Source organism: Budorcas taxicolor, chromosome 25, assembly GCF_023091745.1.
Source record: "Budorcas taxicolor isolate Tak-1 chromosome 25, Takin1.1, whole genome shotgun sequence".
Lineage (NCBI taxonomy): Eukaryota > Metazoa > Chordata > Mammalia > Artiodactyla > Bovidae > Budorcas > Budorcas taxicolor.
In genome coordinates, this window is record NC_068934.1 from 8,850,014 (window position 1) to 8,864,483 (window position 14,470).

Below are 14,470 nucleotides of genomic sequence, written 5' to 3' on the forward strand. Positions count from 1 at the left end.
AGATTCTGGCTATAGAGGGAGCTTAATTATTAAGCAACACTTTCCTAAAAAGCTTCTGAATTTCTGATTGGTAAGAAAATCAAACAAAAAAGAGCATCCCTCATTGAAATAACACTGAAGTTCAAGCTCGGGCCCTCTTCTTTGTGTTCAGCATAATTAACTCTCCAGGACAAAATAATGAAACATTAAGTCACATTAATAAGTTACAGTAATCTTCAAGAAAACTCGATGGGCATCTCTGGCGTTACAACTGTGTATCTTGGATCCAACCTAGGGATGAAGTCCGGGAAGTTTTTAGACGCACCGGTACCGAAAACATCAAGGACTTTCCGGTTCATGACAGCAAACCTATAAAACAGAGGACGCAGGGAATGAGTACTTGACGACGTTGTAAAAGAAGATGATTCACTTCGTTCATCTTTCATGGGATGGGAAGACAGAGGAGCTGACACAGCAAGGGACTCAATGGCAGATTCGGGAGTCATTTTGCCACTCTTCCTCAAGATGCACTGTCTCGAGTTTCCTTTGAAAAGATGCTGGTCCCCAAACCTGAAACCCCAGAGATTACCAGCATCATTTCAAACCCTTCCAGAGCTCTTTCCTCTAGATTGTGTCAAACAGAAAAGTAGGTTCATTGTGGTTTTCTTGATTAATGGATGAATATAATTATAAGAAGCCACATATATAATGAATGAGCTGACATTTACTGACAAGCAAAGGTATTAAAGGTAATTCCTCCCATAACTGAAATGTACGTCTCACAATCAACAGAAAATACATTCAAATGTGCAAATATTTAATGACTGAAGAGGAAACAGCTTATAGGTTTTCAAGATTCTAATACACACAACAGAGTAAAAACATGCCCTCACTTTATCCATCACCTAACCTAAGAGATAAGAAATTTTTAAAAGACACATATTCAGCTCATGTGCAAGACAGGCCTGCATCTCTTTGCCTGATTATAAGCTCTTCTTCTCTGGGGAAGACACCAGGGTGAAATTAGCTTTGAGTCATTGGCCAGTGTCATTGTTCCAAGAACCAATAAATGTGACTTTTAGCTCCTTTCCAATGCTAAGTTCCCTTCCAAAATAATCAACGGGTTAAACTCACTGATGTGCAAAGAAACATAAATGACAAAGAAATAAATGATCAAATGATAATAATATAGATGAATAATATAGATTTTAAATGATTAAATAATAATAATACTACACAGTGTCATGGCTAAGAGAAAGAATTCTGCAGCCAGACTGCCTGGCTCAACCCAAGCGCCATCCTTTACCAGCTTTGTGATTCTGCAAGTGCTTAAACTCTGCGTGCATCTCAGTCTCCCCGCAGGTAACGCCAAGATATTAACAGTACCTAGTACCTATCTCACAGAGCTATTTAAAGGATTAAACACATATGTATATATATATATGTGTGTTGTATGTGTTAATGTGTGTATCTTAAAACCACTTCTGGGAGATAGTCAGCACTACACAACTGTTTGCTACTATTACTATTAATGAAGCAATGTTAATGGCAGCTGCTATTTACTGAGTGCCTACTAAGTGCTAAGGGCTGCCACAAACATCGATTTTCCCACAACCATGCAAAGTATGTATTATTCCTTCACTGTAGAGAGAAGGAAACTTGAGGGTCACGAGGGTAAACAACTTTCCCAACCAGTGACACAGTGAAGGGTACCGGAGCTGGAGTCAAACCCAGGTTTGTTCAGCTCCCCAACTCACAGTCTGTATATCAGGCTAAGTTGCCTCTCACAGAATTAGATTATAATCAGGAAATGCAAATACCAGCACCAACAAAGAACATGACAGTAAAGGCAAAGAAAAATATGCTTACAAAAATCAGGTAAAAGAATATGATTATTTTCCATTATTTTTCCCAAGTGGAAATCAGTCTATTGTTTAGATAGGATTTCTAATGAATCTGTTTAGTATTTTTAAACAAAAAGAAACATCCCATGTTATTCTCATTAAATTTTAGTTCAAATTTGTTTTACACCTAGATAGCTACCTTACCTCCCTCAAGCAGAAAAAAAAGATTCAAAATCTTTTTTGTGGTAATTGCTTTTTTTTTAATGATCAGTTAAAATATCTCATAGGTATCTTACCTGCCCTTGGTGAGTCTTAAAAGGAACTTCCAGTAAGACGGTCGTAAGGTCTGAACTTCCATGACAGCCTAAAATTATTCAATTTGAGACTTTTTTTAGTAAACAGCAATATTATCTGTCTTAGGCAATAGAATACTTTTATTTCTATCACTCATTGTGTAAAAAAAAAAAAAAACCCCGACAGTGAAAAAAAAAGTGTAAGTTGACTTTCTAGAATCTTTGTAAATATGCCTTCAAATAAGAATATTGTACATGAAATAATGATTGAGTTAACAGTCATTATTATTAGGAAGCATTTACGAGATATCCATTAGATAGCTGGCACTTCACTAATCATGAGTTTACCAACCTGGCAGGATTATCGTGAGAAAGTGCAAATAAAAGCTGTCCCCAAACTCTGCAGAAGTCCTAAGATCATTAACGTCAATAATGGTGATTACAGAACTTGAAGAGACTGGACAATGCTTTTATTAAACTAGATTCTACCCCTGTCCTCACTGCTTGAGTAATGTTGAGGAAATGCAATTATTCTTATTTATGTCCATGGGATCTGTTTTTCCAGAAGTAAAATTAAATGAGGGCATTCTAGCCAAAATACTGGAGTGATAATTTTCCTAAAAAGCTGTACTCCATTGAAACCTAAAAATGGTTGTGATCGTAAAACATGACCTGGCCCACTAAGTTAACATGTTTAATGATTGGATACTTGTAAGCTATCTCGCTAATAAGACAAAAAAGCATACAATGTAAAAAATGGAAATGCTTCCAGGCCTTTCTTTCCCCCTCATTGGCTTAGTACACATTAGAAACATAAATAATTCTATTTCTCATTTCAAAAAGCGATACTTACTGCCTGGAAGCAAATTGCTGTAGAGATGGAATAGATGATAGTGTCTGCATGGGGAAAATAGGGCACCTTTCCTGCTTCAATGCCTTTGAAATACATTGTCTGCAAAACAAGCATAACGGGAGATTTATAAGAAAAACAACTTTAAATAGCATTAACAACAAAGTGGAGCAAAACGTTCTCATCTACAACTATTTTTTCTACCTTCCAAAATCCTAACACTCCTTCCAGAGCTCAAATTACAGGTGTATCTTCCCAGACAGTATTCAGTGTCAGCCGTTTCCTTTCCCTCAGCCCCTCACCCCAGGCCCCAGATGCCAGTAATAATACATTTCTGTGAAATTCAACAGCACCTTATTTCTATCTCTTTCCTGTCATTTATTCTTCATTGCTTTCTGTACAATGTCCAAGTCTTCCCTTCTCTGTGAGATCTATTCATTTAGTTCAGTTCAGTCGCTCAGTTGTGTCTGACTCTTTGTGACCCCATGGACTGCAGCACACCAGGCCTCCCTGTCCATCATCAACCCCTGGAGTTTACCCAAACTCATGTCCATTGAGTCGGTGATGGCATCAACCATCTCATCCTCTGTTGTCCCCTTCTCCTCCTGCCCTCAATCTTTCCCCAAATCAGGGTCTTTTCCAATGTCAGTTCTTCGCATCAGGTGGCCAAGGTATTGGAGTTTCAGCTTCAACATCTGTCCTTCCAATGAATATTCAGGACCAATTTCCTTTAGGATGGACTGGCTGGATCTCCTTGCAGTTCAAGGGACTCTCAAGAGTCTTCTCCAACACCACAGCTCATAAGCATCAATTCTTCCACACTCAGCTTTCTTTATAGTCCAACTCTCACATCCACACATGACTACTGGAAAAACTGTAGCCTTGACTAGACGGACCTTTGTTGGCAAAGTAATGTCTCTGCTTTTTAATGAGCTGTCTAGGTTGGTTATAACTTTCCTTCCAAGGAGCAAGTGTCTTTTAATTTCATGGCTGCAGTCACCATCTGCGGTGATTTTGAAGCCTAAAAAAATAAAGTCTGTCACTGTTTCCACTGTTTCCCCATCTATTTGCCATGAAGTGATGGGACTGGATGCCATGATCTTAGTTTTCTAAATGTTGAGTTTTAAGCCAACTTTTTCACTCTCCTCTTTCACTTTCATCAAAAAGTTCTTTAGTGCTTCTTCGCTTTCTGCCATAAGGGTGGTGTCATCTGCATATCTGAGGTTATTGATATTTCGCCCGGCAATCTTGATTCCAGCTTGTGCTTCTTCCAGCCCAGCGTTTCTCATGATGTACTCTGCATAGAAGTTAAATAAGCAGGGTGACAATATACAGCCCTGACGTACTCCTTTCCCAATCTGGAACCAGTCTGCTCTTCCATGTCCAGTTCTAACTGTTGCTTCCTGACCTGCATATAGGTTTCTCAAGAGGCAGGTCAGGTGGTCTGGTATTCCCATCTCTTTCAGAATTTTCCACAGTTTGTGGTGATCCACACACTCAAAGTCTTTGGCATAGTCAATAACGTAGAAACATATGTTTTTCTGGAACTCTCTTGCTTTTTTGATAATCCAACAGATGTTAGGAACTTGATCTCTGGTTCCTCTGCATTTTCTAAAACCAGCTTGAACATCTGGAAGTTCACATACTTCAAGTTCAGGTACTGTTGAAGTCTGGCTGGAGAATTTTGAGCATTACTTTACTAGCATGTGAGACGAGTGCAATTGTGCGGTAGTTTGAGCATTCTTTGGCATTGCTTTTCTTTGGGACTGGAAAATGAAAACTGACCTTTTTCAGTCCTGTGGCCACTGCTGAGTTTTCCAAATTTGCTGGCATATTGAGTGCAGCACTTTCACAGCATCATCTTTCAGGATTTGAAATAGCTCAACTGGAATTCCATCACCTCCACTAGCTTTGTTCGTGGTGATGCTTCCTAAGGCCCACTTGACTTCGCATTACAGGATGTCTGGCTCTAGATGAGTGATCACACCATAGTGATTATTTGGGTTGTGAAGATCTTTTTTGTATAGTTCTTCTGTGTATTCTTGCCACCTCTTCTTAATATCTTCTGTTTCCGTTAGGTCCATACCATTTCTGTCCTTTATTGTGCCCATCTTTGTCTAGAAAGATCTCTAGTTTTTCCCATTCTATTTTTTCCTCTATTTCTTTGCACTGATCACTGAGGAAGGCTTTCTTATCTCTCCTTGTTATTCTTTGGAACTCTGCATTCAAATGGGCATATCTTTCCTTTTCTCCTTTGCTTTTCACTTCCCTTCTTTTCACAGCTATTTATAAGCTATTTATAAGCTATTTATTTTTCACACTCCTCAGACAGCTATTTTGCTTTTTTGCATTTCTTTTTCTTGCGGATGGTCTTGATCCCTGTCTCCTGTATAATGTCCTGAACCTCTACCCAAAGTTCATCAGGCACTCTGTCTATCAGATCTAATCCCTTGAATCTGTCACTTCCACTGTATAATCATAAGGGATTTAATTTAGGTCATATCTGAATGATCTAGTGGTTTTCCCTACTTTCTTCAATTTAAGTCTGAATTTGGCAATAAGGAGTTCATGATCTGAGCCTCAGTCAGCTCCCAATCTTATTTTTGCTAACTGTATAGAGCTTCTCCATCTTTGGCTGCAAAGAATATAATCAATCTGATTTCGGTGTTGACCATCTGGTGATGTCCATGTGTAGAGTCTTCTCTTGTGTTGTAGGAAGAGGGTGTTTGCTATGACCAGTGCATTCTCTTGGCAAAACTCTATTCGCCTTTGCCCTGCTTCATTCTGTACTCCAAGGCCAAATTTGCCTGTTACTGCAGGTGTTTCCTGACTTCTTACTTTTCCTTCATTTATTCTTTCATTAAATATGTACTGGTGTAAACCTGGTTAGTGCATAACAAATACTAACGCACTCTAATCAAGATATCTATATAGATTAGATTGCAGACCATCACATGGGTATGTATGTTTATGTCTATCATGTATATATGTATGTGTATATATTAATATATAATATATATTATATGTTGGCTCCCCAGAGGAAAGAGCAACTACTCTGTCTAGGACAAAGGACCAAAGAGAATTTCAGAAATGACTACATTGAGTAGTGTTTCTCAAACATAAAAACCACTTCTTAAAAACAAATTTCTAATTGTCATGGCCTGATGCTTTTATAATACAATAAAAATTAATTATTGGGAAAAAATTTAAACACAAAGTTGAACTAAATTTTTACTATTACATTAAAAAAACAAATTACTCTATTAAAGTGCTATTAAAGTTTCCAAAAGCTTCCTCTCAATTTCTATCCTTTTGTTGTCATGAACTGGTAATGTGCAGTTCATGGACCAATGTTAGTCTGCTGACCACACTTACAATAGTGCAATCTTCTAAGAGGTCTAGGATCAACAACTAAGTAAGAGAGGAAAAGGAGGCATAACAAATAGGGTGAAAATGCATGATAGTTATGAGGAATTTCCAGCAAATCTATATGGCTAGAAAATGGGATAATTCATGGAGATGGGTTTTCTGGATTCTGGGAATGCTAAAGTGAAACTAATAAGAAAAGTAGAAAGATGACCAAGTCAGAATGATGTTTCAATAGGTTGGAGAGAGGTTTAAGAAGATATGAGTGGTCCATGAAATAAAGAACATAAAATAATTTTTTCAAAGAAAAAAGTTACCTACACAGGTGATTTTTACTTAATATTCATTATACAGTAATACAGCATTTTAACATAAAACTAACTCCAGTTAAAACAAAGAGACTGCAAAAGACATGTGTGAGATAATATTGAAAGTGTAAATTCTAATTGGATAAAGATAATATTAAAGAATTAGCAGACTCCTAAAATGTATGATATGCATTTTGTTTATACCCTGATGGCACTGTTGATTTGTTTTTTTTTAGGAGTCTTTATCCTTTAGTTTTATTTTTCAAGGACTCTTTCTCCCGAGTTGTTTCTGAATGGAGTGACTTGATGTCTGGAATTTGTTTTAAAATAATTTGGTGCCTGGGGATTTGCAGCGGTATAGATGAGAGGAGACTGGCCAAATGCTGCTAACTGTTGAAGCTATGTGATGCGCACAGGAGGGTTATCACGTTATTCTTCCTATGCTTGTGTATATTTGAAAATGACACAGAGAAAAAAAGGAGAAATAGGAAAACTGGTTTGGAAAGATTCATAAGATTCATAAAGATTCACTTTCATAAGATTAGAATTTGCTTTTGAAACTGGGATATATATTATTGCTGAAGTAGCTAAAAGGCTCTATATCGTTTGGCTGTACATGCATAAAAATGTTTGCTTACCTCTACCAATTTGGAAGCTAAATACATGGAAATTGTTGTGCTTTTATAAAACATCATTGATACTCCTGCCAAAAATCCTGAAACAATAAATAAGGCAAAACCGATCAGAACTCAAAAGGACTTCTTTGTTATTACATCACTCGGAAACATTAATTCACTTAAATAGGAACGCATGGATTTAGCACTGCCTTTTGCTATAACAAAATCGAGGACAATAGTACAAGTAATGATATGAAAGTGGGGTGAATTCTTACTTATCATATTTTTCTAAACTTAAAAATTGACCTTCAGAATTAAGAACCACAGTTCTGATAACATAAGAAACCTCACATTTTAAATTAAACTTTGAAAAACAGCAGTGGTCTTACCAAATATAACAATTTTCAAAGGCTACTGGTATCATTTCTCATTTTAAGTGGAAATATTCATTCATTTATTGTCCTAAGAGCTCAAATCATACTTAGTGCTGTCACCGCACTTCTCTCCATTGCTTTCAGTCTTTAAATGGAAAAGCAAGGTGGCGGGAGGTCTGCAATACTAATAGCAGGGGCATTACTAATAAATATCTGAAAAATCATCTAGTCAGCTTAAGTAATAAAATATATTGAGCTGACAGAAAATGTTTAGTTCTTATGTTTATAAAATTACTTGAGTTCCTTAAAAAATTATTTAAAAACATGTCAGCTGCCAGTGGTAAAATCAAAATACTTTTAAGAAATTAGTCACTTATTAATATTTTATGTTCTTCTGTGACACACTCCCTAGAATTTCTAGCCTGTCACAGGACAGAAACCCAAGTCATTATGTTGCCAACTCAAAACATCAGATGGCAAGAGAGCCTTGGTATGTTCAATTTCACAAGTACAAAATATTAATACTAGTGCCTTGATGGGGATTCTACTAGAAAAAGGAAGATACAAGGAAATCAGATGAATTTGAAAACCATTTCTGCTTCACTCCTATCACTGATTGATGGGATAGTATATGTATATCATCTATATTTTATATGTTATATTAATATATATATTATATTGTTTTACCAGCTATAATGGCATGCAGTTCGTCATCCAGATTTCTGACCCAGCGCAGGAAGCAACTAGTACCCTGTATCAACAAGAAAATACAATTCCTTCAGTTGTTTCAGTTCTAAGAGAAAAACTGCACATAACACCTGTAATGCGTGAGTCATCAGCTGGCCTTGGAGGCAAATTGGTGATCTTATTTAAATTAAATAAGGTACAAGATATCATGAAAAAAATTAGATTAAAAAAAGAAATGAGCTCTGGAAATGGTAAAATGAAGGTCAACTCATTAGTTTATTAATAGAAGACATGTTTTTCTTATCTTGTGCTGTGCTAAGTTGTTTCAGTTGTGTCTGACTCTTTGAGACCCCATGGACTGTAACCCACCAGGCTCCTCTGTCCAGGGATTCTTCAGGCTAGAATACTGGCCTGGGTTGCTGTGCTCTCTTCCAGGGGGGTCTTCCCTACCCAGGGATCAAACTGGCATCTCTTATGTCTCCTAGGTTGGCAGGTGGGTTCTTTGGCACTAGTGCCACCTGGGAAGCCCTTTTTCACCTAGAATTGCTATAAAAATGAATCAGCTCTCTAAAGCAGTGGTCAGAAAACTACGATCCACTAGCCAAATCTAGCCTGCCATCTATTTTTATATGGCTCATAAGCTAAGAATGTTTTTGCATATCTCAAGGGATAAAGGTAAATAAAAAATTACTGTGATGCATGAAAATTATGATACTCTAATACAGTGTGATTAAGTTTTATTGGAACACAGCCATGCTCATTCATTTATATATTGTCTATGACTGCTTTTACACTGTAAGAGCAGAGCTGAACAGCTATGAGTGAGACCAAATGCTTCACAAACCTTAAAATCTCTACTATCTGGCCTTTTACAGAAAAAGTTTTCTGACTCCTGGTCCAAAACAAAAATAGCAACAATGCATTATGGAATTTATAACATATAAAATAATAAATGAATTGCACAAAGGATGGGAAAAGAGAATTCAAAGGTGTGGTAAGATTCTTAAACTATACTAAAGTGGTATCAATATTATTTGAAAATATCGACCAATAAATTAAAAATGCTTATTATAAATGTTAATGAAATCATTGAATTTAAAAAGAGGCATAAACAATAAGTCAATAGTGAAGATAGAATATAAAAAAATACAAAAACCTAAAATAAATTTAAAATATATAATGCCCCAAAAATCCAGGAGACAAAAAATGAAAACAAAAAAAGAAATAATAAAAAATAACTAATAAGGAAGTAGATATAAATTCAACCATATCAATAAATGCATTAAATCTAAAGATTCCAATTAAAAGACAGAAGTTATCAAATTGGATAGAAAAGTAAGAATCAACTACATGTGGTCTAAAAGAAACAAAACTGAGGTCATGGAAAGATTAAAGGGAAAGGAAAATATACCATCAAAAATAATTGAAAGAAAGCTGAAGTAGCTGTATTAGTAACAGACAGTAGACTTCAGAGCAAGGAATATTACCGGAGATAAAGAGGGACATTACAAAATGGAAAAAGGGCCAGTCTACTAAGAAGACACAGAAGGAATAAGGTTTGTTTCCCTCTCCTTCCCTTAACTACATTTTTATGGAGATGCAAAAAAGTGATAAAATTTTCAAACATCTCATATGACTTAGAAATATGCTGTATCAATATTTTTTATAATAGATTTTCTGACCCAATTGCATTGTATTTAGTTTAATTTATATTACCTGAGCAAATAAACAGTAGCTAAATGAAAACAAACCAACCAACCTATGCTCTCAGACATGTTAGATGATGGAGAATAACCAACCTAGGATAACAATGTCAGAGATAATTCACATATAAACATTTAAGAGTTTATCTTAAGAATAAATACAAACACAATGACACAAGAAATGAAAAAGAATCTGAATAAAAACATATAATCACCAATATTCTGTTCTATTAGTTACTGTATATTTAAGATAAAAGTAGTGTTTCCTAGTCAAATCATATTGAAAATGTTTTCAATGTTAGTTACGTTTCATAACGAGTGATTAATTAACTATAGTTTGGGGCTTCCCTGGTGGCTCAGAGGTAAAGAATCCACCTGCAATGCGGGAGCCCTGGGTTTGATACCTGAGTCAGGAAGATCCCCTGGAGGAGGGTGTGGCTACCCACTCCAGTATTCTTGCCTGGAGAAAATGTTTTCAGTGTTAGTAAGTAAGTGATTAATTAACAATAGTTTACAGTTTGTCACTTTTTCCTTTTCATGTCTAAATACTTTCTCCATATTTACCTCTTCTTGGAGAAGGACATGGCAACCCACTCCAGTATTCTTGCCTAGAGAATCCTGTAGACGGAGCAGCCTCAAGGGGTGCTCACAGTAGGGTCGCACAGAGTTGGACACGACTGAAGTGGCTTAGCATGCATGCATGCATTGGAGAAGGAAATGGCAACCCACTCCAGTGTTCTTGCCTGGAGAATCCCAGGGACAGGGGAGCCTGGTGGGCTGCCATCTATGGGGTCACGCAGAGTCGGACACGACTGAAGTGACTTAGCAGCAGCATATTTACCTTTTACAGGTAAACTTTAACATAAAATGAAACATAACCATCTTATACAAAATAATTCCAGAATTCAATTTTTCACAGCAGTTTCTTTTAAACAACTGTGTCTATACTTGTGTGTGTGCACATGTATGCAGACAGCTCAACCTCAGTTAACACACTTTACCATTTAAATTTAGAATATAAATTTTAGATGTTTCATAAAATATGTCAGTAATATAATTTACATATCAGTGATTTCCGATAAACAAAAGGCCATTACTTCAAATTGCAGAGTACTGTGTCACAGATGATCTTTAGGTGTGTGCTTATTATATATGTGTGGGTACATTTACAGGAACATGTAGAAAGAGGTGGAAGAACATTAATTTTGTTTATTTGAGAGAGTGTAGTAGAACAAGTGAGTGGGAGGGAGATGGAAAATAACTCATTATTTATATAAGTTACACCAGAAAATTCTTACTGGTTCTATCAAGGGTTGATATCAGCTAGAAGGGTCTGAAAATGTTTAAATTAATACTCATGTAGTAAGTTATTAAGAAAAACACATAGGCCAGGTGTATTAATATCATTTTTGATGTTAGAAATAGTAGGAAGTTCATAATTTCTCAGTGATTACATTACTGAAAAAAAAAAGAAGTTTTTGAAGTCTTTAATATTATGAATAAATATAACTATATCCAGACTTTCAAGCTTTAAAAGACAAAATGTCCCCAACTTCTATACCCAATGTATTGTGTATATCTGGTGATATTTATGAATACTACAGAAAAAAGTGTTAAGAAAAGTGACAGATGAGTTAAGGCTGTTATATCATTTTAACAATCAGTTCAGTTCAGTCGCTCAGTTGTGTCTGACTCTCTGCGATCCCAGGGACTGCAACACCCCAGGCCTCCCTGTCCATCACCAACTCCCGGAGCTTACTCGAACTCGTGTCCATTGCGTTGGTGATGCGATGCTATTTGTTAAAAGCCTTACCTTGTATATGCTAACAAAAGAGCCCAGAAAAGCTCCGAGCTGGAAGTTTTCTTTATTGTAGAAGAGAGAGAGTAGCCGGGATGGCTGTGTAAATAGATGCCTAAATGCAGAGGGTATTCGGAGGCAGCATTGGATCAAGTATCCCACGCTGAACATTCTGATGAAACCCTGGAGAAAATTGGGAGGAAAGTCTGATTTATAACCAAATTCTGAAGTCTGACAGGTATAAACTTCACTGTCACAGAATCAAAACGACACTAAAACTTTTACGTTTATATCGTAGCCATTTTCAAAACTAAGTCCTAAAACCTCAAACAGTTTTAAAAGAATTACCTTAAAAATAATCATGAGAGCTTGCAGTGGATATACTTTCTATGATTTACCAAGACTTAAAAAGTTTCCCAAGCACTGGCCAAGATTGTCTATGTACCAGACTTCTACTTTTTGTTGACAATAACTGGGATTTGTAATCCCTAAACCACAAATGAGTTTTAGAAACAAAAGCACTGAAATTTAAAAAAAAAAAAAAAGCACAAAAAAACAGTTAACAAAATGAATTGCTTTTGGAAATTTTAACAGAAATTTAAATGATCAAGTTTAAAGAATCTTCCAGGAAAATAATGAATTCTAGCTAGGTTTTAATTTCTGAGCTCAATGTGTCAGACTAAAGCATGTCCAGGGAATGGTACCTTTCAGGTAAACTAAACAAAATTTGAAAAAGCAAATCTGCTATAAATCCACATTCCCTGTCACCATTTCCCCACATTACCTGCGACTATTTATAGTATAAAAGGGAAGGGAGAGGATGACTAACGTTGGTCAGTTTCATTTCAGTACTTAGGAAAATGAAGTTTGAGGTTGCTTAATACTGAGAGACTGAAAAATTTCAGTCATCTTGAAACAAGATGTTATTTTTAAAAGTATTTTAAACATGATTCAACCAATACACTAGAATATGGATCTCCTATAACCCTTCTCTTTCACCCCCACTGGAATGGAAAAACGTTGACATTCTTAGCAGTGTTTGCTGCTAAGTTCCAAAGATCAGATTTGTATTTTCTGGATAGCAGCCTTCTTTTAGAAAAATTTTGAATTACTATGAAGAAACAGTCATCGATTTATCTGAGGCTACCTAATACCTGGTTGAAACATGAAAATTAAATTGTCCAATCAATTAGTATGAATTATCATGCATTTGTTTAACTGAAACTGCTCAGTCCTTGGTTAATTCATGAACTGATCACACTTTTATCTTGTCGTTGGTAATCTTGTAGTATTAACCTGAGGGTTCAAAGATCACACTTATGTTCAATCATTTGATGCTATTTTTAAGAGATCAATTATCCCTCCATCTATTCACCCTTTCATGCATTCAGGAAAGGTTCAGTGAATGGCTCTCGTGTGCCAAACATTATATTAGATGCTGGGGATACAGCAGTGAAGGGGACACAAAATTCTTGCCTTCATGGAGCTTCCATGCCCATTACAAGGAGAGAAAATAAGTAAACAAATGTAACTACGGAATACAAAAAGTGTTGTGAAGGAAATAATCAGGTCACTGGGTGAGATATTAAAAGGACAACCTATATTAGATTACGGGTAAGGGAAGACTACTAAGGACTTGACATTTAAACAGACACAATAGAGAAGCAACTAGCAGGAGAAAGACTTTTCAGATGGCCTGGACGAAAAAGCACAAAGCCAAAAAGGAGACTGACAGGCACCAACCAAAAGTTAGTGTGAATGGAGTACAGTGAGTTTGGGGGAATGTAATTCACTTGAGTATTTACTCAGGGGTCTGATTTAACAGGAGGGGCAACTGAGCCCATGGAATAATGAGGTGCACTGTGAGAATATTTAACTATACTTGAGGGATAAATTCCGCACCCACAAATCTCCAAATAATTTTACATTCACGGACATAATATTAATTACAATGTACACACATATTAGAAAGTTTATAGTACTGGTACACATTTGAAAGAATGACTCCTTTTTTTCATAGATCAGTAATTCTCACTAACTTTCTCAAATAATTAAAAATCATCTCTCCTCTCCCCAAAATTTCATATACCTCTAATTTAGTCAGAATACTTTTCTTAGTCTCCCTCCTGAAATCTGCCCCCTAGAGCAGAATTCCCTCCAGTTGGAGGGAATAATAACCCTCTCGCGGAGTTGGCAGACTCTGAGGCTGCCGGCAACATTCCTTTACTTTCTTCTTTTTTTTTTTTTTTTTTTTTGCCACTTTAAAAATGGGGCAGGAAATCAGATTTGGAAGGAGTGGAGCAGAAATTACTGCCCGATGGAAAAAATACCCTACTGCTTTTACCCCTGCTTCCATCTCTGAGGATTTTAAAGGTAAGCGTTGGCTTGGCTGAGTGCCACCATCAACACCAGGCCACAAGCACTCACATTCACAGGCACTAATGTGATACAGTCCCTCCCGAGAGGGACCATCAGGAGGCTGTCTTTTGAGGTGCTGTACAGCTCCGCTCCTCTCATCATCCATAAGGTGGGGATTAGATGTTGTGACAAAGAACGTAAATTTTCTAAAGCGTCAGGATTGTGAGAGCGCCGTCCAGAACTAAAGAACTTGCAGCAGATGGTACCACCTGTGCCAGACTAACCGCAGTGAC

General features: G+C 36.5%; 1 protein-coding gene across 1 annotated transcript in view; it reads right to left on the reverse strand.

The window, feature by feature from the left end:
- Nucleotides 1-215: 215 nt before the first annotated feature.
- The window catches only part of TMEM135 (transmembrane protein 135), a 245,876-nt gene continuing 231,621 nt past the window's right edge, over nucleotides 216-14,470 (reverse strand). The window contains exons 10-15 of the mRNA XM_052662242.1: nucleotides 11,835-12,002; nucleotides 8,319-8,382; nucleotides 7,279-7,355; nucleotides 2,970-3,068; nucleotides 2,120-2,187; nucleotides 216-348 (exon numbers count right to left, since the gene is read on the reverse strand). Coding sequence (XP_052518202.1) covers nucleotides 216-348; nucleotides 2,120-2,187; nucleotides 2,970-3,068; nucleotides 7,279-7,355; nucleotides 8,319-8,382; nucleotides 11,835-12,002 — 609 coding nt within the window. The remainder of the gene's footprint in view (nucleotides 349-2,119; nucleotides 2,188-2,969; nucleotides 3,069-7,278; nucleotides 7,356-8,318; nucleotides 8,383-11,834; nucleotides 12,003-14,470) is intronic.